Source organism: Vulpes vulpes, chromosome 13 (assembly GCF_048418805.1).
Source record: "Vulpes vulpes isolate BD-2025 chromosome 13, VulVul3, whole genome shotgun sequence".
Lineage (NCBI taxonomy): Eukaryota > Metazoa > Chordata > Mammalia > Carnivora > Canidae > Vulpes > Vulpes vulpes.
Genome location: NC_132792.1, coordinates 98,551,585 through 98,576,828, shown reverse-complemented (window position 1 = coordinate 98,576,828; position 25,244 = coordinate 98,551,585). Strand labels below are relative to the sequence as shown.

At 40.3% G+C, this 25,244-nt stretch overlaps 1 protein-coding gene across 2 annotated transcripts in view; it reads left to right on the top strand.

Annotated features, from left to right (window-relative positions):
- Window positions 1-25,244, top strand: part of CHST9 (carbohydrate sulfotransferase 9) — a 236,207-nt gene that overhangs the window by 187,379 nt on the left and 23,584 nt on the right. Inside the window, exons 4-5 of one of the 2 annotated variants that reach the window (XM_072732105.1) lie at window positions 13,577-13,632; window positions 19,823-19,860. In XM_072732105.1, coding sequence (XP_072588206.1) covers window positions 13,577-13,632; window positions 19,823-19,860 — 94 coding nt within the window. The remainder of the gene's footprint in view (window positions 1-13,576; window positions 13,633-19,822; window positions 19,861-25,244) is intronic. The other variant, XM_072732106.1, reaches the window with a different exon arrangement.

The following is a 25,244-nucleotide window of genomic DNA, read 5'->3' as shown; positions in this document are numbered from 1 at the left end:
TAGTATCTGCATCAGAGCATTGTCGTGAGGCCTAAGTGAGTTAATATATGTGTTAACATATATTATATGTGTTTAGAATCGTACCTGGCAGAGAGTAAGTGTCGATTTGGATAGAGGAGTTGAAAATTGTGCAGACCGCAGATTTTGCAAGATCTTGAATCCAAGAGGAAGAAATCTGTTGTTTCATTCTGTAGGCAAAAATGTTTTCCACTGGCAGTTCAAAAGTTTTTATCAGAAAGCTGTGGGTGGTTAATATTACAGCAGGGTGAGCAGGGGTTGAAAGGTGGAGGGCAGAGAGGCCCGTTTTTTTTTTTTTTTTTAATAATAAATTTATTTTTTATTGGTGTTCAATTTGCCTACATACAGAATAACACCCAGTGCTCATCCCGTCAAGTGTCCGCCTCAGTGCCTGTCACCCATTCACCCCCACCCCCCGCCCTCCTCCCCTTCCACCACCCCTAGTTCGTTTCCCAGAGTTAGGAGTCTTCATGTTCTGTCTCCCTTTCTGATATTTTCTACCCATTTCTTTTCCCTTCCCTTCTATTCCCTTTCACTTTTATTTATATTCCCCAAATGAATGAGACCATAAAATGTTTGTCTTTCCCCAATTGACTTATTTCACTCAGCACAATACCCTCCAGTTCCATCCACATCGAAGCAAAGGGTGGGTATTTGTCATTTCTAATGGCTGAGTAATATTCCATTGTATACATAGACCACATCTTCTTTATCCATTCATCTTTCGATGGACACCGAGCCTCCTTCCACAGTTTGGCTATTGTGGACATTGCTGCTATAAACATCGGGGTGCAGGTGTCTCGGCGTTTCATTGCATCTGTATCAGAGAGGCCCATTTGGAGGCGGATTCAGTCATCTCATTGTGAGAAACTGAAAGCACGTGCCACAGGACTGGCCGAAGCGTGGAGGAGGCGGATGTCAAAGTGTCAAAGGTGTCCTAGAGAAGGTGCCAGAGACCTCCTGACAGGCTGGCTAGGTAAGGAAAGAAAAAAGCCAGGCTGACCCGAAGGTTTTAGGGTCTGAGTGACTTCGAGATTTAATGATAGCACTGATCAAAATGAGGAAGGCCAGAGGGGAACAGATTTTAAGAGAAAGATAACAAACTCTGTTTTAGACTCTGAAGTGTCAAGGTCAAGCTGTTGAGAAAGAAATCAGATATGAGCTTAAGTAACTTAGAGCCATGCTCAAATGTCACTCGGAAACCTTCCCCAAATAGCTGATCTAAGATACCTCCCTCCTCCCTCTTGCTAAGTGTCACCAACATAATTTATTTTCTTCATGCCACTTCCTGGCACAATATGATATTCTATATTTGTTAATTTGCGGATTATCTACCCTTGCCCCCGTCTCTAATGTAAGCTCGGTAAGAACATGGACATTTTCGTTCTTATCCATTGCTCTGTCCTCAAAGTTGAGAGCAGTGGCTGGCTGCAGTCTTTCAAAAACGATTTTGTAGAATAAAACCATTTTCATCTGCAAAGCAAAATTGCCAAATATATATTACCAACCAGAGGTCACCTTCTGCCTGCATAGAGGCTTTCATGCCTTTACATTATTTAGGAATTAATGGGGGTGAGGGAGAATAAAGAAGGAAGACTAGATAGTAAAGCATTAAAACACAAAGGTGCATGAATTCAATCAAGAGTAGATAAATACTCAACAGAGTGGAGATGATCGGAGACCCAACTCCTTTACTTAAGCATTGCACCAAAATAAATTTCAAGCATGTCCAAGCTTAAGATAAGTCAAAAATAACAAATTGTAAAGGTACTGGAAGAAAATAGCTGACTTTTTAAAATAGCCGTGGATTAAGCAACACATTCTAAGAACACCATGAAATGCATGTAGCACAGTAGAAAATTTAATCGGTTTACTTCACAAATAGTAAAAACATTCACACAAAATGTATTTTCCGTGATCCAAGTTGAAAGACAGCGAAGAGTTAAAAATTCTTCAGGATTTGCACACAAATATCTAAATGAATTTGATGTGCAATAAGCTCTTACAAATGAAAAGATGAAAAGTAGATGTGTGGAAAATGGACAACTCTCAAAGATAATCACCAATGATTGGTAAACGTAAAAGTGTCAACCTCACTCATAATAGTTTTGCAATTTTTTTTTCTCACTTGCAATTTTTTGAATTCCAGTTAAATCCATGAGTTAGCAATGGCAATATGATTTCAAAGCTCAACAATGTTAACAGCTAGAGGATGTGGGAAAAACATACTGTCATACATTGTTGGGGGGGGGGGATGTAAATTTGTGTAACTATATTCATAGTCCTTTAACGACCAGAATTTTACATTGACATACCCTTTGGCCAAGCAATTCAAGCTCTAAGAATTTAACTTACAGAATAACCTATATGAGTACATAAAGATAAAAGAAAGTTCATTGACAAACTGGTTGTAAGTATGAAATTTCTAAACTGTTTGAAAGGTGACAGGTCTTCTATTCAGTAGAATACAATGCAATTATTAAAAATGACAGGGTGGGGGATCCCTGGGTGGCGCAGCGGTTTGGCGCCTGCCTTTGGCCCAGGGCGCGATCCTGGAGACCTGGGATCGAATCCCACGTCGGGTTCCCGGTGCATGGAGCCTGCTTCTCCCTCTGCCTGTGTCTCTGCCTCTCTCCCTCTCTCTCTGTGTTACTATCATAAATAAAGAAAAATTAAAAAAAATAAAAATAAAAATGACAGGGTGTATCTATATGGACTGACAAAGAGAAGTGTAAAATGCGGGTTAAATGAAAATAAAAACAGATGTAGCTACACAGCACATATAGCATAGGAGCACTGATGTTCAAAAGCAAAAAGGGGCAGCTGGAGGGCTCAGTCAGTTAAGCATCTGAATCTTGATCTCAGCTCAGGTCTTTTTTTAATTACAATTAATATATAATGTATTATTAGTTCCAGAGATAGAGGTAGTGATTCATCAGTCTTATATAACACCTAGTGCTCATTTCATCACCTGCCCTCCTTAATGTCCATCCCTCAATTATCCCATCTTTTCACTCACCTCCCCTCCAACAACCATCAGTTTGTTTCCTACAATTAAGAGTCTCTTATGGTTTGTCTTTCTCTCTCTCTCTCTCTGATTTCACCTTGTTTTATTTTTTCCTCTCTTCCCCTATGATCCTCTGTTATGTTTCTTAAATTCCACATATGAGTGAGATCATACGATAACTGTCTTTCTCTGATTGACTTATTTCGCTTATCAGCTCAGGTCATGATCTCAGGGTTGTGAGTTCAGGCCCGACGTTGAGCTCCACATTGGGCATGGAACCTACTTAAAAAAAAATTAAAAGACAGATGTAAAAATCCTTGCATGTGCAACAAAACTTTCAGAATGTTGTACAAGAAGCTATTAATTGTGCTTCACGCGGGGAGCAGGACTGGGAGTAAGGTGACACTTTTAATTTCCTCTTTATACTTTCTTAATATTGGAAACCTTTTCACAGGGAATATGACTACTTTTAGAATTTCATAAAAGAAGGAATAAAGCCCTCAACATTTAGTTCACACTATCCTTTTGACCTGTCCCCCCAACCAGTGTTTCTGGAGTGTTTGCTTGATTATTCCTGAGATTAAAATTATTTGACTCCTCAGGCTAGCCCAAGACATCTGCCAACTGGAGCATTAGATTATGTAGCATTCCATAATCTTTTAAACTTGTACAGGAATTTCCATAAATCCTTCATAGAAAGGAAGAATTAAAGTCTTGTTTTCTTATCACCAATGATCACCAAAAAACTCACTAGGGAGAACCTAAACTTTTAAAATAATTCATATGCCTCAAAATAGCCAACTGCCCTTCACCTGTTTAGTTGATACCAACTTAGGATCCTTTCCAGCATCACCAAGGGAGACTAGGAAATTGATAGGACAGCTGTGAAGACATCTTGCCATAACAGGAAGATTTGTGATTAATTCTTTGGAAGGCCAAACAGTTATAAACAACTATATATGTGTACGTGTGTATGTACATGCATGTGCGTGCAAATGGATGAGGATGTGTGAGGCCAAGCCAGCTTCTAAACCAGTATCAGCATTTTATCAAGGATTCAGTTTAAATCAAGAAATACTAAGTACAGTATTTGTGTTCTTATCATGTTGTTTTAAAAGAATTTAAGACAGGGAAATGAAATTTTTGAATCCCCAAAGTACTAGATTAAAATTCTTGCAATTTAAAATGGATGTATATTTCTGTTTCAGAGTATAAGACAAGACATAATTTTTCAAGGCTTTGACTCACTTTTGCTGTGCCTGATTTTTTCCAAGGGTTTAAAAGCAACTTCTTTAGGAGCACTTGGTTGGCTCAAATGGTTAAGCATCAGCCTTCAGCTCAGGTCATGATTTCCAGGTCCTCGGATCGACCCCCCACTGGGCTCCCTGCTCAGCGGGAGTCTGCTTCTCGTCTCCCTCTGATTCTCCTCACTGCTCATTTTATCTTTATCTCTCTCTTTCTGTCTCAAATGAATAAATAAAATCTTTAAAATAATAAAAAATAAAAATAAATACAGGAGATCTCTTTAGAAAAATTGAAAGTATCCTATCCATTGCAGTTTAACTTTGATTTTTTTTACAATAGTGGTCATAGAAATCATAGTTGTTATAAAGTATTTCATCTCTTAAACTTACCAAAAAGTTATTTTTTTAAAGATTTGTTTATTGTTAGAGCAAGAAAGTGAGCATGTGCCCATGAGTGGGAACAGGGACAGAGAGAGAAGATCTTTCCATCCTGGGAAGGGAGGAGTCAGTCGTAGGGCACCATCCCACAACCCATGAGGTCAATTCCTGAGCCAACGAAATCAGTCAAACCATCAGATACTCAACCAACTGAGCCACCCAGATGACCTGCCAAAAAATTTCTTATTAGGAATTATTAACAATTTGAATTTTCCTACATTAAGTAATCAGTTGGGTCCATCAGTTGGGAATGCTGGAGACTTTGGAAGGAACATAACAATTATTAAAAAGGATAAAGGCAGCATTATGAATAAATTTCATATTTTTGCTAACAGACTGAAATAGATCATATACAGTTGTTCTGTTCTGGTTGCCAATCTCATCTCACTGATAGAGTCAGAATTCCAGCAGGGTTTTTTTTTTACCTTCATGTTCACTTCTTCAATATCCTTTCTTGTCCTGCTAGGAGATGTTTCCCACCTCAGTATCTGGCTAGTCCTACCAGCCGGCCACAAGCCTGTCTGATCCCTGTGAAGGTATTCAGCATCTGATGGTACTAACATAAGAGCTTGCTACCATTAACTTTCCAGGTACTTTGTATTGTGGTTGCAGGAGGTAAAGAGAAGAGTGAACGTGGGCTAAGCTCTTCTAGGCCCTTGGCACACATTATTCATGCAACACCCGAAGTCATCCCATTATTTTCCACATCTCTCTGATTTGCATTCGTGGCTTAAAGATGTTAAATAACTTGCCTAAGGTGGCACAGCTAATGAGTGGTAGTGCTCAAACTTGAACTCAGATCTGTGCATGCCAAAGCCCATGCCACAGGCCAGGGTCAGATGAAAGGGCAAGCCAGATGGCCTGCTGCCCACGGGTTCCGATCTATAAAAAGCCGGGAATGTTACTGGAGTAAATGAATAATATGTTGCCAGTTCACTCAGGTTTCCATACACAAGTCCTCACATAGTTATCAACTGGTTGTACTCCCGGCAAACGACTGCTCTTGCAGGTGGAAATAACACTTTCCAGGCGCCAGTCTGAGTTACTTAACACCAACCAGGTGAGCCTCCTCACCTGAGGCTCCAAGGCTTGTCACAGCTACAATTTTAAACCCAAATAATGCCTGGCCCAGTGCTATTAATTGGGAATGATTCTTCATATTAAGTTTTACGTTGTTTTAAATAAGCTTCTCAAAAAGATGTTGACTTTGGACAATAAGTCATGAAATAAAGTCTTCAGAACGTGAAAAAAAGAGGTGTGCCTCTTATTTTCCAGATGAAAGCTCCTGCCTTCTTGACTGGCCACTAGGCATGAAGACTTCCCATGTTACATCTTTCCCTGCACATTCATCTGTTGGATCCCCTCTTTCTCCACGTGGTCACCTCATGCTCCCTCCATGTGCCATACAGTGAAGCACAGGTTCAGCCCTACACATGTCCTTTGGCTGTATTATAGAAGGGCAGCACTCAGAGCTGCTCCTTCTCCCACACAGGCTTCCATCCTCTTCCACATCACGTAGAAGGTGGTGTTACTAGTGTGGAAAGCACGTATATTTGTGTGGCAAGCAGACAGGGCTGCTAGAGGTGCAAGGGCCAAGGGTCTGGATCCCTGGGAGCTGTGGTTTGGGGGGAGTGGTCAGCGGTCAGGAACTTGGCATGGCTGTTTCCTTTTCTCTCTGCCCTCCTGAGAAGCTCAGCCATGAGGAACACTGGATTGTCCACTACTGTGATCTGGACCTAGCTTTGATTTTTCTCACTTATGCATCAAGAAAAAGAAAACACATATAAGTGATGTGTACTAAGTAAGAAAAAGAAATTTGAAATTTGAAATGGTATTTTTTTCTGGAGGTTAAAAAAGAAAAGTGCCTTCTTTCCCTGCCTGCATTGGCATGAATACATGATTGTCCTTTGCAGAGGTGCTGACCACAAAAGCCTCCCAGCCCCCTGTCTAGGACAGGTGCAAACAGACCGAAACAGACCCAAGCAGAAGCAGCCAGGCCTTTCTAGGCACCGGTCCAGGAACCAGATGGGTGGTTGAGAATGAACGTACACTCTGTATAACCAATATCTTGGGAAGGCAGTTAACGGAAACATACAAGACAAGAGCTGCCTCTAAGTAAATCTATAAATTTTTGCACTAATTTCTTAGTGGCTAAATTAAATGTGAACAATGGAATAAAGGACATGATATGGATTTAGATGTGTTCTGCAATTTTTTTCTGCTTGTATTATGAAATAAGTGACACACATCACTGTATAAGTTATACGGCATATGGCTTGATTTACATATATTGTGAAATGATTATCACCATAGGTTCAGGTACCATCCATCATCTCATATAGAAACAGCAAGAACAAAAGAAAGAAGAAAAAGTGTTTCTCCTGTGATGAGAAGTTTAGGATTTACTCTTCTAACAGCTTTCCTGTATATAATACAGCAGAGTTAACTGTAGTCATCATCTCATACGGTACATCACAGTACTCGTTTATCTTATAACTGGCAGTTTATACCCTTTGACTGACCACCTTTCTCCAGTCATCCCACCCCAACCACCAGCACCATCTATCTCTGGTAGCCACATGTCTGATCTTTTTTCTATGACTTTTCTTTTTTTTTTTCTTTTCTTTCTTTTTTTTTTTAGATTCCACATAGAAGTTAAGATCATACAGTATTTGTCTTTCTCTCTTCTCCAGTGTTCTTAAAACTTTAGAACTTGAGTAAATGTTCTCAAACTTTTACTACAGTTTGTGTTAGCTACATCAAGATCTCAGTTCTGCTTAAATATTCTTATGTTAAATGAAGTTTATTATTTCTCTCTAAATATATTTAAAATGTTCTTCTTATAAGACCAGGATTTGGCTGCCCTGGCTATAAATGCTTGGGTTGCATATAATCATTTCCACTATCCTTCTTATAATTGTAATAAGAGATACTGTACATAATAAAAGTGGCTACATTTATTGAGCACCTACTATGTGCCAGGCATTGTGCTAATTATGATACAAGCATTATGTCATTCATTCCTCATGAAAACCTCATGAGGTAGGTATTGTTTGGATAATCCCCATTTTAGAGAAACAAGGTTTAGAAACAAGGGTTAGAGATGCTAAGTAAATTGTCCGAGATTACACAGCTGTGTGCTGGAACTCGTATATGTCTGACACCCACGTCTGTGCTCTTAATCACGACTTTCTACCATTACAGAATATTCTTTAAGTTGCAATAAGTGTATACATTTGAAGAGACACATAAGGAGTTGTTTCACTTTTTTTTTTTTTATAATGCTCTTTAAAAATACAAGCTTGAATCTGTGCCGCCCAGCACCCTAGGGCTCCGTGAAGTTATTCTATTTGAACAGCTGGGGGAGCTTGAAGGCAGCTAATCTTTTCATTCTCTGAGTTCTCAAAAAATCGACCCAAATGGCTTGGTAATGAGCACCAGCATTAGCTTTTATGACTAGTCCCAGTAATGATTTACCAGGCTGCAGACTTCTAGAAGCTTGAAGATACTGCCAGGCTTAACTTAAGTTGTACAGTTGGAGGAAGATAAGATGTAGAAATAGACTCAGTGTCTGTGGTGTCCCAGGAAGTGGGAGAGGAGTCTATCTTTAAGTAATGTATTGGTAAAATGAGAGACTGTCAAATACTTAAAGGGAGCCAACATGACACAGCAGAGAACACTGTGTGGAGAGGTAGATTGATAGCATCATATTTTGGATATGAAAAGTATTTATGTGATTCAAAGGTCATGACTCTATTAAAATGTGTTCTCAGAGAGGTCTTATTCCCAAACATATTCTCTTCCACCCGACTCACCCACACCCTTCCCTATAAGGAAGTATTTTCAGTAGTCTCTGGTTTGTTCCCTCTATGGTTCTTTTGCAAATGTACCCATATAGATATATTCATGTTCTTATCTCAGAGAGATTTTCCATCCTATGTTTTTATAAATAAGTAGTTTTCTACTGTGTGGGTGTACTTACAGTTATTTCTTTAAAAATATATATATTATTTATTTATTCATAAGAGACATAGAGAGAGCAGAGACATAGGCAGAGGGAGAAGCAGGCTCCCTGAGGGAAGCCTGATGTGGGACTCAATCCCAGGACCCCGGGATCACAGCCTGAGCCAAAGGCTGACGCTCAACCACTGAGCCACCCAGGCACCCCCTTATAGTTGTTTCTAATGGTTTATTTGTTGTCTTTTGTTATTTTTTGTAATGCTGTCATGAACACCCATGTGCATATACTTTTTATATTGCACAGGTATATCTTCAAGGACAGATCTAGAAATAGGAGTCAAAAGGTTGACACAAGGGCAAATTGTTAGGACATTTTGTTAGATGTTGACAAATTCTCCTCCCAAGGGGTTGTCATTGTGTCCTACTGCCAGCAATGAAGACTGGATCCTTCCTGACTTGTTAACGTCCTTGATATCACACCCTTGTCAAATTTCTTATACCTTTCTGACCACTCTCTTTATCTTTCTGAGCACCTCTTCCTCTGATCACATCTAACCCCATTTCTTCTCATTCTAGACGTCTCTTCCCTAAAAGTCCCACAGATATTTAAAACACCTATAAATCAGAATGCATTATCTTACCCTCTAAAACTGCTCCTTGGATGGCATCACCATCCAAGTGGACACCAACCTTGGAAACTGCTAACTATCCTGATTTCTCCCTTTCACTAATCTGTCAAATAGTTACCTTTACCTACTGCACCTTTCAGGAATAGGTCCTTCTTCTACATCCCAACACCACTTGCTTTTCCTCGGGACCTCCTTGTCTCTCCCCAAGGGCCCTGAATGGTGTCCTCACTTGTCCTCTGCCTTTACCCCAATCCTTCTGAAAATCATCTCAATATAATGGCCATGATGAGACTTTTATGGATTTTAAATGTCTTGCTTATAGTCAAGGGCATTGAATTAACTTTCTATGACCAATGCTGAATAGCTTATTCTTAAAACTGATCTAGATTTTGGAAATGCTCTGATGTGTGTGAAAGAAATCTCAGGTAGCAATGAGAAGTATTCACAGGCTACTTTCTGAAAGGGACTTTCCCTCGGTCAGTGTTGTTACAGAAGAAACATAATATATCTGGTTATTTCAGAACCAGCATTATGCTGTTATAACTAGTTTTTATATAGCAAGTATTCTCTAACAGACATAGAAGAAAATCTCTCTAAAGTAGCAAATTTAAACAAAGTCAAGAAGAAGGGACTTTCTGGTTATATAAGATTGTAATTGATGATTCAAACTACCAACATATTATTGATCCTAACATGATGGAACGGCAAGACAGTGGGAGGAAATAAATTAGCATCTCAAGTTCTTATTTATACTATTTACTGTTTTAAATGTAAGAATTATATTGATGTGACCACTCACTATGGCACCCTAGCAGAATTAATATTATTTGCCTGTACCATAAAACTCTAAAGGTTTATGTCCTCTGTTCTGTCAAGCAAAAAGAAAGAATGAGAGATTTATTTTTTCTAAAGATTCTATTTATTCATGAGAGACACACAGAGCAAGAGAGGCAGAGACATAGGCAGAGGGAGAAGCAGGCTCCATGCACTGGGAGCCCGACATGGGACTCGATCCTGGGTCTCCAGGATCGCGCCCTGAGCCAAAGGCATATGGTCAACCGCTGAGCCATCCAGGCATCCCAGAATGAGAGATTTAAAATAAAAAAAAATCAAAAAAATTCATGTATAAAATGGTTTAGGGATTTTTGAGGGTAAGTGCCTTGTTCAAATTATTACTTTCACAGCACCAACCAAACTTAACCAGAGATATAAATTTTCCAAAAGGAAGGAAAAATAACAAAAAATTATTCTGTCACCATTGAGAAACAGAATAATCAACATGTTTTCCTAAGTAAAAAAAAAAAAAAAAAAAAAAAAAAAAGATGAGCTTTAAAACCCTAAAATCTTTTCTTACAAAAAGCAAGAAGCCAGCTTTGATTCAAATAATTATTAAATAACTTCCCCCTAATTAATTTTAATGATGTAAGTCTCAGATGAAAGAAGAATTCACTGGGGTACAGCCATAGATCATGTTGAGCTTCGTGATTTCCACCATTTCCTGGGTATCAAAAAGGATTCCCACCATAGAATTGACTTATGACACCTCCCTCTGCTCTCCTACTGTCCTCCCCATCCCCAACCCCTCACTCTTCACCCCCACCCCTGGGCTAGAAGGGGTGATGAGGAGATACTTAGGAACTCTGAAATGTAAAAAAACAAACAAAAAACAAATGGCAAAATTCCCCAAATGCCAAAATATATGCAAAATATTAGGGAAATGAAATAAAAATATAAAAATCATGCATCTATCCCTTCTGGTTCATATTGTACAGGACAATATCTTGTAGGTTGATACTGGGAAAATGATGCCACATGGAGCCAACTAAAAGCTGCCCATTTACACCTGGTTTCTGTTGCCTGAACCACAGACCCACCACATGCCACAGCGTGACCCCAGATCATACAGAGGCACCACTGAAAAAAACCATAGCCTTCACCTTTTCTCTCCACAGAAACAGTAACCTACACTATCCAAACAAACTCTCTAGAGGTATGTTTACATCGTGTACAAAGAGCTGCAAGATTGACTAACAATTATAGCACATTAACAATCCTTTCAGCTAGTGCTAACCTTAAGTGAGCAAGTGTTGATGTATGGAAAAGAGGTAATTGAGAAAAGATCCATATATGCTGTCTGAAGTTTCCAGTACCCTGCAAGTTCAGTAAGAATTAACCAGTGTTCCAGTTTAGTGTTGCTCTTTAAAAAATAAATCTTGTTTGGCTTAAAATCTTGTTTGAATTTGAAAGAAAAATTTTTCTTTAAGTGCACCTCACCAATGGTCAGTGATTTAATCAATTATAGCTATGCAGTGCAGTCTCCATTTAAAAAAAAAAAAGAACAGAGTTCAGAGAAATTCTGGGTTGGTGAACAGTGCAGATTCAGGGAGAGTAGCGTGGCCAGAAAGCGTGCAAACTCCAACCCCCTTCCCACGTACTGTGCCCTGTGTGTCTTCCATCGAGCTATTCCTAAGTGATACCCTTTTACAATAAGCCAGTAATCCAATAAATATAAAGGACCAACATTATATGTTCTCATTTATTTGGGGAATATAAATAATACTGAAAGGGAATAGAAGGGAAGGGAGAAGAAATGGGTAGGAAATATCAGAAAGGGAGACAGAACATAGAGACTCCTAACTCTGGGAAACGAACTAGGGGTGGGGGAAGGGGAGGAGGGCCGGGGGTGGGAGTGAACGGATGACGGGCACTGAGCGGGGCACTTGACGGGATGAGCACTGGGTGTTATTCTGTATGTTGGCAAATTGAACACCAATAAAAAATAAATTTATTATTAAAATATATATATATATATAATATTTCTTAGTTCTGGGAGCCTCTCCAGCAAATTAAACTCAAGAAGGGGGTTATTGGCACCTTCCATCTATAGCTGATCAGTCAAAAGCACAGAGGACCACCTAGACTAACAATTGGCATCTAAAGTGGGGGGCAAGGGGTAGAATGTAGAGCTGAGCCCTTAATATATGTGATCTGACACTCTTTTCAGGTAGATGGTGTCAAAACCGAGTTAAAGTTGTGAGATACCCAGGCAGCATTCATGAAGAACTAAGTTAATTATTTGGTGTTAAGGAAAAAACACACATTGGACTGGTGTCAGAAGTCATAGCCTTTGACTCGGACCCAGGACCAGTGAGAACATAGGCTCTGAAACCAGACTTCTAACTTGCTGGTGCCTGATAGTAAATCTGTGTATTCGCTTAGTTTAGCCTAGAGACAGTGTCTCTTCATATTGGCTGCAGATGAGGTAAACATTGAATTCCATTACCTGAGGAGACATCAAACCACTCAAATACAAATACAACTGTTTCCCAAAGTAATTTGGTATTTATTTCCCTCCCTCTGCTGTAAGATGAGTCTCTCATCCTGAAGCTTCCCATCAGCTCTCCGCAGAAGTTTGCCTGATACGGAGTTCTTTCCTGAGCTCACCTTGCGCCTCCCCTAGGATGTCTTACTGGCATTTTAACTTCACCAGCACCGAACTGAGCTGAAGATCCCACCTCCACCATTACTCACCAAATTTTCTCCTTTAAACTGGCTCTGTTTCCTTGTTTCCACTTCTGCATGAAGCACATCTTCTCCCAAGTAACTTAAGCTAAAGATCTTGGTTAATTTTGAGCACTGAGTAAGGTATAGAATGTTGAATCATTGTACTTATAGATCAGAAATTAATATAATACTATTTGTTAATTATACTTGGATTTAAAAAAATTGAAAATAAAAAAATACACACAAAGCAAGAACAAAAAAGTTCTAAAGGAATCTTTAATTCCTTTCTTCCCGCTGTCCCACTGCCCCAGCCCCCCCATCTGAATTTTTACGTCCACTCTACTCACCCAGTGTGTCACATTCACCTTCATTCTTACCCCACCCCCTTTCTCAAGCCATAGCACTTAGATTAATTTTTAAACAGTTTTGAACAATTTCTGACTCAAAAATCTTCTAGAGCTCCCTGATGAAACAAATGTCAAAATCTCTCCCTAAGTATTTAGGGCCCTCTGTGGCATTGGTTTATTATGCAGATTTCTGCCTTGCCCCTTACTCCTAATTTACAGACTCCACTGAAGTCAAGGCAACGGTTTACTACTCCCTGTACATGCCCCGTGCACTTCCTGGTTCTGTGCTTTTGCTCATGCTTTTCCTTCTGGGTAAAATTCCTTTCCTCCAACCTGCTTCTGGTGCTGTCCTACCCAGATCAAATGCTGTCTCCTCCATGAGGCATGCCCAGGTTCCCCTACCAAACATGACCTCTTCTCGTTTTTTAGGGAGCCAATTCTATGGAAATGTTCCATTTCCTTCATTCTTTTTAGAGCCAAAGAACGTAAGTAACTAGAAACAAACTTAGAAACCATCTGTACTTGAAACATTGTCATTATGTGCCAAAGACAAAGACTGGAAGAGTAAAGTTATTTGCTAAGTACTGTACAACTTGATAGTGGCAAAGCCCAGAAAAGTCCGAAAGCGAATCCATCACCATTGCTACTATATCAAAATTTAAATACTCTGATCTGAATCCTTATACAATTTACTAATAATGCCTTACAGCTCTGTGCTTTCACGTGGTTGCCTTTTTGTGTGCTCATCTTGTTTCCTCTACTTTACTTCTGTGCCTCCAGCACACCGAGCATATTGTCCAGAATAGATGCTCATTAATATATATTGCTGTAGGATCAAATGAATGAATTTTGCTAGAGTCAAAGCATCTCTAGGCTTGGGATAGTCTGAAAATCCTATGGCCTGAAGACTGGCTATTGAGAGCTCATTATTTACTTAACCAATATTTTTTGAATAGATCAAATTACATATTTAACTCATAAAATTTGAAAATTTAATTGAATACCCCAAATATGTTTCGAGACAAGGAAGAGAAACCAATGTTAATGCATCTGTCTCTTAGGCCGAACTAAATTCCCTTTGATACTAGATCGTTAATTCAAACTCAAATTATTTATTCCTGAACTGTGACTATAGCCACATCAAACACTTTCTAAGTGAGCTAAAAATAAATAATAGCAATCTAATTTTTCAGCTGGTACCATAAAATGTATCTAGGTACTTTCCTGCCAGCCTCACACGCATGCTTACATGACACAACCCACACTACACCCACAATCCCTTTGCACCACAGATATCTTTGAAAAAAGGATTACTGTAGCTCCAAAGGGGAAATTCTCTGGTGGTGGTGAAGAATTAAGTCATTCATTATTATGACAATTAACTTGTTCTTTCTATTGTCATTGTTATTTAAAGTCCCCATCAGTGGGTGCCTGACTTTTTCTTCAGTAGTTATAAACATTGAATGCTGATTTTTAAAGTATCGAGAGATCACAGTAGTAGCTATATATGACTACCTCAGGATCCCTCTTTCCAGATAGCTCTCAGTGGGGGATATAAAGCAATTGATAGCACTCTTTGGGACAAAGTAGAGAGATAACATGTCTACACTATATATATTGGTACATGGTCTTAGTAGCCATCTGTCACAGAAACTGACTTCAACCAACAGATTACACCAAACTCATTTTCTAGACAAAGAAACTGAGGCTTGACAGGAAAGGAAGTATCAGCCCAGAGAGAGGGGATCATGAGCTCCCTTAATTCACTTAGCCTGTAGGTTCCCGCACCCCTCATCCTTTTTCCTCTCACTAGTTTCAGGGCATTGTTCCTTCAGTTTGCACTAAGTTGGTTGGAGGTAGGCACCATAGGTTTGATTGATACAGCAATTTGCATCTCAAGGCATCGCTCAATAAATACAGTGCAATGAAAGGCCACTCTCTCACAAACCAATTTCCCCCTCTGGGCTGACTTTAGAAGCTCATTGATGTCACTTCCTTCCTCAGTCAGCAAGTGAATTTTCTTTAATTCTCAAGACCAGCTGTCCATGCTGTCAACAGAAAGTTATTAAAATTCCTTTAAAGTGAATAAAAATAGCCTAAAAGCAAATGTACTTGGAAACAGGAAAGAATCAGTATGCAAAGTCCACAAACCTCTGAGCAAAATAATGTTGATCCAACCAGAGATTTCAAACATTGTATATTCAAGATGCTAGAAAAAATAATTAAAAGATGCTAAACCACATACTTCTTAATCTTTTATTAGCAAAGGCTTATGCAGTTACAATTTATCCCCTAAATTCCATTCCTCTTTTTCAAATATGATTTGAATAAACTTGGGAATGACTTAGGTTTTCCTTAAGTGGGATTCCCTCCTTTTTTCTTGCATCTGCCAGGGAACATTTACATCTCCACCAGCCTAAGACTATCCGTAAGCAGGAGGAAAAAAGTTATCAGTAGCCGCAATCATAACCACTAGGGCCACAAAATAATTGTATAATTATATATTTCAATTCATTAGAGTTTTAATAGCTCAAAGGAGGAGATGATTTTTCTTACATTTAAATAACTGTAACTCACAGAAATGGTCTGGCTGGTTTCTGAGTCGCTGTGATTCTCAAGCAACTGAGTGACCTCAGTAACTACAAGCCTGCCCTGTTACCTTCAGAATCAGCCCTTGGGTTACCTTCTCAGTCCCCCAGCACAGCACCTACCTTGTTGTCTGAGCTGTACTGACCTGGTATCTAAGTCCACCCAAAACATGGATATGTTTCCTGCCACTTTTAACCACCAGCGGTCACCTGCCTCTCCCTCATTTGGACAGATGACACAAATCCTGGACTCACTCTGACCCTTTGCCAAGGAAACCTGTATCCAACCTGTCTTGTCATCTCAAGACATGGCCCAGGTTTGTGTCTTGGGATCCTCCCTGTAGCCGGGGTTCTCACAAGTGTATCACTCTTATAGTTCGGAAGGTCAGACATTCAAAATGATGTTTCACTAGACTAGGATGAAGGTATGGCTAGACTGCAAACTTTCAGGAGGCTTGAGGGAGAAGCCACTTCTTTCTCTTTCCCAAATCTAGAGACTGCCCACCTTCCTGGCTCATGGCCTCTTCCAGCCACTGTATCACTCTGACCCTTGCTTCCATGGTCACACCCTCTTTCCCCTGCCTCTGATTCTCCTACCTCTGTCTTGTAAGGATCCTTGTGATGACATAGGGTGCATCCAAGTAATCCTGGATAATCTCCCCATCTCGAGACCCTTAACTTAATCACACCTGCAAAGTCCCTTTGCTATGTAAGGTACCACGTTCACAGGTTTCAGAGATAAGATGTGGACATTTGGGGACGGTTCATTATTCTATTTACCATAATTGCCATGGCAGTTTTCATAACCTACAGATATCTTCATTTTAATTATGGGGACAAACCCATAGAGCTCACTTAATAGCTTCTCTTTAAATTCTGTTCCTTTTTCCACTGTGCATTTGGTAACACCACTCTCCACAAGTTCCCCTAGCTGAACATGTCGAGGTCGCCCTTGCTCCCTGCTCCTGTATTTGCCACATTCAGTCAGTCTCCAGAACCTGCCTCAGAAAGGCCACCAGCTCCAGGCATCCCTCCATCTCTGTTTTCCCTTTTGGGCTGAGACCTTCACCACTCCTGCCTGAGCACTGCAGATGCTTATTGCTCTCTCTGCCACCTATTGCCCGCTCACCGTCACCCCATTCTCCACACCATCATCACCAAAGTCATCTTTCTCAAGCATGGCTTTGGTTGCCTCACCCTGCTGCTGACAAACCTCCACTGGCCTCCCACAGCCTGAAAAGCTCTTCTCAGCCTCACCTCAAGCCAACAATGGGCCAACGCTGTTCTCTTCCCACACCCCGCATTTCACACTTGCTCTGGTATATGCTTCCACTCTATAAGCCACTCAGAAAATCTCAAGATTTATCCAAAATACACCCTCTTCTTGCTTCTGAGACTGTTCTTCCTGTCACAATTCCTTGGAATGCCCTTTGCTTATCCTTTGCCTGCAAGATGCATACATACTTCATTCTAATCCTCACAGATCAGGAGAAGGGTAGATATTATGAACTCTTTGTTATAGATGGCCAGACAGCCAGGGCATTAGTTACCTGGCCCCAAATCAAACATCCAGTAAATGGCAGGGCTGTAACTAGATACCAGGTTGTTGTCTGCTGCATTTGCTAGAGTCCAGTGGGCTCCTACATTATTAGATGATGATGATTTGATTGTGTGGGCTCTCATTTTTCTCTTGAATTCCTTCAGATTTGCCTTGGTTCCTAAGGGAAAAAAAACTATGGTTTTGTAGTGCTGCCGTCACCCCAGGATCCCCTCCAGCCTATTCTGCAGTTAGCAACAAGCATTGAGTGCTCTTTTAAAAATGCACATTTGACCACACCGTTCCAATGTTCCTACCCCCACCCAGGCCTAAATTTCCTTAATAACTGACTTCCCACTACTCTTGTAATGATCACACGTCTCCCAGAAGTGGTCTACGTCACACCATATTACACCACACAACCCCACCCTTATTTCTTCACTCTGACCATGATGGCTTCTTTTCTATGCCTTGTCACATGGCTTTGCACATGCTCTTCCTTCTGCTGGATGCTCTCTGTCCTCTTCTAGGCAGTACTGGTGGTCTAATTCGAAAGGCCAAGCTTTTTCCACAAATTATGTTACCTCTTCTTTAAACATTCTACTTATTATCCAACAACAACAAAAAAAATATTTTAAAATGTATAAGCTCATTGGGCAATACTATTTAAAAAAGAAGGAAATTTGTTCTTATTATCTGAAGACTCCAAGATTGCCCCCAGGCATTTTGTAACAGTGGCACGATAGCCCACTCTTAACACTGTCATTCCATTTTTTATGCTCCTTATACTTTTGCTGTATTTCATATAACACCTTGCCTGGTACTGAATACTTAATAAAATGGGTTGATCGATCGATTGGTAAATATCAGGTATTCATTACCTGTCTTAAAAAAAAAAAAAAGCAGCTTGGCAGTTTGTTAAACAACTAAACCTGCAACTACCATACAACCCAGGAATTGCACTTTTGGACAATTATCCCAAAGGAATAAAGACTTGCACTCACAAAAAAAAAAAAAAAAGAAAGGCTTTGTGCAAATTTTTTTTAAAGATTTTATTTATTTATTTATGAGAGATACAGAGAAGGAGGCAGAGACATAGGCAGAGGGAGAAGCGGACTCCCTGTAGGGAGCCTGATGCAGGACTCGATCCTAGGACCCCAGGATCACAACCTGAGCCAAAGGCAGATGCTCAATCACTGGGTCACCCAGGTATCTCCATTTATGTAAATGTTGGCGGAAGTTTATTCATAATATCTAGAAACTACCCAGCTGCCCTTCAGTGGGCAAATGGTTAAACACACCTTGGTACATCCATACCATGGAATACTAGTCAGCCATGAAAAGCAATAAATGCCCAAGAATACACGGAGCAGCATGGATGAATCTCTGGAAAATGAGAAAAACCTATCTCAGAGGTTATAAAATGGAGGATTCCATTTACATAACATTCTTGAAATGGTAAAATGATAGAAATGGAGAAGAGATTAGTGATTGCCTGAGGCTAAGAAGAGGGGGGGGTGGGAGGAAATAGGTGTGACTCTAAAAGTACAATATGAAGGATCCCTGTGGTGATGGACATGCTCTAAATTCTGGTCAATGTTAGCATCCTGGTTGTGATACTGTTCTTTTAATCTTCCAGATGTCACCACTGGGGAGAACTGAGTAAAGGGTACACAGGATCTGTCTGTATTATTTCCTAAAAATGCCAGTGACTGCACAATTATCTTATTTAAAATTTAAAAGACACATTTAATTAAGTATATATCATATCAAGATGTTCACAAGCACATAATAACTGTAGTGCCACAAAATTTCTTCTTTTCCCCTCTTTCTCATTTGTTGGTTTGTTGATCATTTATTATTAACAAGGATTTTTGTTCCTTCTATTTAAGATACATACAACATTAATCACTTTCAGGATGTTTCACTACAAAGCTTTATTATTTTAGTGTCTTTATTCCTTATATCCCCATTACCTTTCATACATTACTCTGTTTTTTTTTTTTTGTCCTGACCAAGACACCTTTTATAAAACTGTTGGTTTTCACTTTAATCTCTGCAGCACCATAACAACAAAGTATAATAATGTCTTTATTATCTACATGAGTAAGAAAAAAGCTTTTTAAAGTAGCATTTCTGCCACCTGCCACGGTAGAGCTCTTTGTCTAGTCCTCAGGGTTCCATGAACTCCGTGTTGGTATTGTACTTGAACAGGTTGTCATTGTTTGGAAACTTTTAACTGGCTGTTGTTCAAGTTTTTATTTGGTCTTCTCTTCATTTCTCTGCCAAAGATTCATGGGTTCTTCTGGTATCACCCTTACCGGATTTCTACTTCATTCTCTATCATCTTTGCCTAATGTGATTTATTTAGAATTTGGCTGTTTCTTCTTCTTATTGGAGTGATTGTAAAGGTCCATATCGCAATACAAGTGTATGCACAGAGAGCCCATGACTGCTTTGGAATTTTGAGTGAGAACAGAGTGGGATCAGTACTGCATTTTATTCATTTTCACACTTTAATGTCACATTTATTTTTGCTTTCTCTTTCAGTGACTAGAGAAAAAATCCAAGAACAAATCACCGACCAGGTATTTCCTCACTTCTCATAAATTGTGATGTACAATTATGCTCTAGATGTTAATTGTCAAGCCTTTGTAAATATGGGGAAAAAAAGGTTTCACTAATTATTAGGTATGAGCAATATACATGCTGTTGGTTCTGAGAACAAATAAATTGGTCATCCATGGATGACCATGTGCTTTGTCTCCCCATCTCATCCCTTCCTTCCACACACCCACTGAAGGAAACAGTGGAGAAGTAAGACTGCCAGTTCTGATTGATGAGCATTCCTCTGAACGTATCATGACTTCTGCATTGGCTACAAATAGATAATTTTATCTATTTTTCCTTTAACTAAAGTGATTCTCCTTTCCCAAGTTTTAATTTGCCCAGCTGAAAGTCATTCCCTCCCAAACAGTTTAGAGTGGAACCCCCCAGCAGTAGAAACATACAAGTTGGCTTTCCATTCTGGTATTTAATTTCTATGCAGAATTAGATAACATCTTCCTGTCTGCTTCACTATTTTCGTACCCAATCTTGTTACAGACTTCTTTTTATTTGCTGGTACATGGAGTCATTCCATGTAGCAAGGGAATTTCCATGAAACCAAGAGATGCCTTCACCAAACCCTGTCTTACCCTAGTCCACCTCCTCCTTCCATAGACCAGAGAGGCTGTCATTCCCAAGGCTGCCTCTGTCACTAGACTCAGGGAAAACAGACAGCATCATTCTCATACTCCACCCACAAACACGCACCTCTATGACTTTTTTTTTCATTCTCCCCTGACCTAAATTATAACTCACCCTTGCCAAGGAGAAGAGTGGTAAGTCTACTTTTAAACCAGTCAAGGATACATTTTCCAAAGTCTTCTAATGCCCTCCCAAGTAAGTTCCAATTCTAGTCTTGTCATTCCACCCAAATTAAGTTCTAGCTTTCCCTAATCTGTGCCAGATGCCCTGTTACTCATCAAGCTCTAAAAATAGTTAGCTCATTCGGCTAATGTATGACACCGCCAGTTCAGTTGGCAAAATTTAATGCCAGTCAGGTACCATTTTGCTTTTGCATATAATTGGAAATGTCGACTCGTAGTAGCAGCCATCTTAATACTTGAAAATGCTGTCATTGTGCAATGACAGAATCAGTTAGCTGTTTCACATAGTTTATTTGCTTTTCGAGCTTCATTTCTTGATCACCATGTTTTCAATTATTTGTATGTGCTCAAGTGGTTTGGTAAGGCTGAGCAACAGTTAACCGGTAAAGTTTATTGCTACCATTTTTATTTATTTAAGTCACATAGGGAATACTTTTTCTTATAAAGAGACCTGTTTACTTTATTAAGTTAACAAGTTAAAGCAATTGACCAAGACATATATTAAGGCCACCTCTTATGGGCAAACTTTCATTTCCTTTATTTTCCATCTTTTTACATTTGGCTAAACTAACAGAGTATGTGGACACCAAAATAGAACACCAAATATTTACTTGTAATCTGAAACATTGATTTGTTGCCAGATGAAATCATAATGGTTTCCAGTCCCAATAAAAGAGTGAAATTCTTTAGACTTTAACATAATAAGGAAGGTTCTTAAGTATATTCATTACATAAGGAAGAATCTTAAATATATTTGTTATACAGTCATTCTCAGGACAGTCATTGTTCAATCAGTATCTGCAGCTGGTATTTCTAATTTTACAATAGAATTTCGATTCTTCTCCCAAGTGGAAAAGAGCTCTCCACTCTGAAGAATGCACTGACAATACAATCCAAAAAGGTACCTTATACTTCTAATTTATCTAATTTGGGAAAAGAACCAAGACATGGAGTAACATCCCTTCTTTAAATCAGCCTGCCAAAATTTGACTTTTAAAAAACAAATTTGAAAACTCACTTTGGATAATCAATACAGCGTTCCTTATCAGAAAAGAATGTAAAATAGAGCACTGTTGAGCATTAATCTTTGCCCCTAAATCCTTCCCACTAGGCACTATAGATTGTGTAATTAAATTGAAATTGAAAATCGAGTCCTTTTTTTTTTCCCCCATTAAGCAAGCTACGAGTTGCACACCAATGTGAGAAATCGGGGCTGGAGTGGATGGAAAGCTCCAGCCTCCTGGCCAATAGCCAGCATGCATTTTTAGCCGGACGGCAATTTTACCACACCTGAGCTCTGAGAACAAACAACTATTTGAGTTCTCTGGAGGGAATGCTGGATTCTTTCCTGTGTAATTCACTGGGGAAATTAGTATGCTTTTTTAAAGTAACTTGTTAACGCAGCTTGTTTACGAGAAGAGGACAAAAATGAGCAGTGAACCGCTTGGCAGCTTATGTCCCAGAATGGGATGAAAGCATGACCCATTTTTTCAGCTGTCTCTTTGGCAGTTCAGTGCTGCAACAATTTCCTCTCTGAAAAATGTTCCTTCTAGAGATGAAATCTCCTGTAGGTTTTCTGAATAATTTTTACGATGGGAGATTAAGGATAATACCTTAAAATGCTACCCCAAAATACCTTCGAAACCGAGGGAGAGAATGGTCAGTACAGAATGGGAATACTGTACATAAAACCTTTTAACTTCACCTTGGAAACTGCCTTCTTCTATAGTAGGCAGGTGAAACCTGTAGTAAATTAGTACCTTCCATGGATGCCTTTTTGTAGATGATTGAAACCCATCGTGAATTAATACTTTGTTTCTACAAGACTAGGTGACAAAGAGGGGCTCCATCTCTTGTGCAGAGGGTGTGCATGTAGGGGAGAACATTCTTGCTCAGGCACTGGCTGGGACAAAGGCTTGCCTTCACTGAATGCCCAGTTCAGAGAGAGCCAGCACTGTGGATGTGCTATCAAAGCTGTGCGTTTGTTCCTAGGGCTTGGTAACAAACCACCACAGACTAGGTACGTTCAAACAACAGAAATTGTCTCAGTTCTGAAGGCTAGAAGCCCAAAATCCAATGATCAACAGAGCCATGCTCCCCTCCAAGACCTGCAGGAAAGGATCCCTCTGTGCCTCATCCTGATTGCTGGTGGCAGCCAGAGGTCCTTGGCATTGCTTACTTACAGCTTCCATTCCTGACTGTTGGCTAGTGGCATCCTCCCTACATGTCTCTCCTTTTTTTTTAAGATTTACTTTATTTGGAGTGCTGGGTGGCTTATTCGGTTAAGCATCTGCCTTCAGCTCTTGTGATGATCCCGGGGTCCTGGGATCCAGCCCTATGTTGGACTAACTGCTCAGTAGGGAGTCTGCTTCTCCCTCTTCTGCTCCCCCTGCTTGTGTGCGCTCTTTCTCTCTCAAATAAATAAAATCTTAAGGAAAAGGATTTATCTTTTAAAAATTTTTTTTTTAATTTTTATTTATTTATGATAATCACAGAGAGAGAGAGAGAGAGAGAGGCAGAGACACAGGCAGAGGGAGAAGCAGGCTCCATGCACCGGGAGCCCGATGTGGGATTTGATCCCGGGTCTCCAGGATCGCGCCCTGGGCCAAAGGCAGGCGCCAAACCGCTGCCCAGGGATTTATCTTATTTATCTGAGAGAGAGCAAGTTGGAGAGGGGCAGAGGGAGAGAATCTTCAAGCTGACTCCCCACTGAGAACAGAGCCAGACTTGGGGGTGGATTTCACGACCTCAAGATCATGACCTGAGCCAAAACTAAGAGTTAGATGCTTAACCAACCGAGCCACCAGGTGCCCCGTCATTTCTCTTCTTGTAAGGACATCAGCCAGGTGGAACTAGGGCCCATCCTAACCATCTCATCTTAACTTCATGACATCTGCAAATACCCTCTTTCCAAATAAGGTCACACTGACAGGTATCAAGAGTTAGGACTTGGACATACCTGTTTGGGGGCACAATTCAACCATAAAAAGCTAGGGACCTCTGATCCTTTAATACCATCTCTCCCCCTGACCACTAAGCACTTCTGATGTAATCTCCTATCACCCCTCCATCCAGCTCCTCCCATGCCCAGCCCACGGGCCCTGCTTCCTCTGGGCCCTCATCTTGTTTGCTCTGTGAGGCTCTCCTGCTTCCAGCCACAATCTTCCATTCTGCTCCTCTTTGCTTTCTAAAATACCAACCATCTGTATCCCTCCTCTGCTGCAAAACAAAAATCAAACAGAAACAGCTTCCCCATGTTTAGCAGTGATTATGACCCCACCTGTGCTTTATACTCACACATGGAACTTTGTGAGCACAAACCCAGAGACTGCCACTCCTACCCCAAGCCAAGAAATGCTTGGTCAGTAGTTGGGTTCTGACCTAGCACAACACTTAGACCAGGCCAAAAGGGGTCATATGCTTTAGATAGTCCCCGACATCACCAATGCAGAAATGCAAAGACATTTTTTTCTTTTGAGTTTCATGCTTTAAAGTTTGATAGTGGCGCACACATAAAATATGGGAGCAGGACAGATCAGCTGAATTGGGCCCTCTCATCAAGTGGGATAGGATTGGGCTGAGAGATTAAAAAAATCAGCCTGCGCCCCTTGAAACCATAGAAGGAACTGCTACAGCTTCCAGGTAACCACCCTACATCCTCTGAAGTAGGCGGATGTGGAGGCAGACAGTGTTCCTCAGGTCAGTGTACTTCTTCCCTTCCCTCTGCTTTGGGGGGGGTGGGTACAGTTTCAGGTGGTACTTAGAACTGCCTGGCAATCCCGAGGTCAGAAAAGCGAGGTGTGAGGTAAGTGAACTATGCTCTCCACCGCCCACCTCCCTCCCCTGCCCCTCCTGTACCCCCTGCCAAAGAATCTGAAGAGCCTGAATCATCCACCTCCTTCATGGCAACAGATCCAGTCTCTGGCCTGACTACAGCTTCTGCTCTGTCTTCCTCCTGGAAGTCCACAAACCACTCAGGTCTTTAATGGACTCCAGGGAGAGTGGGGCTCCTATAGCTTCCAGACCCCGAGCAATCCCTCAGATAGGCTGTAGACCCCAGGTGGAAAGGAGGGGCCATATATTGGATATTGCTTACCTTGAAATTTCTAAATATTTAGACACAGTATGTGGGCCTCCATTCATACTCTTGCTCTGGGCCCCACAAATGTTGGGAACGATTCTGCTCAGAAACCTGCAACTTTAAAACCCAATATGTGATTCTCACAAAAAGCCAAGATTGAACCCACTTGTATATTGCCTATAGGATAAAACGCTAGCCTTGGAGTATGAAATCCAAGGCCCTGTGACCCCATAATCCTTTGGATTGCATGCTCCCCACCTCCCTAGATTTATTTCCCATTCTGCTCCTTTATGTAAAACTATTATATGTTATATAAAACTGTTCCACCAACACACTAACCTCTTTTCCTGCACATGCAAAATTTACTCATATTCCAGGACCTAACTTAAATACCACCTCCTCCATGAAGCTTTCCTTCAACATAATTTATCTAAGAACATTTAATCTCTCTTCTATGCTC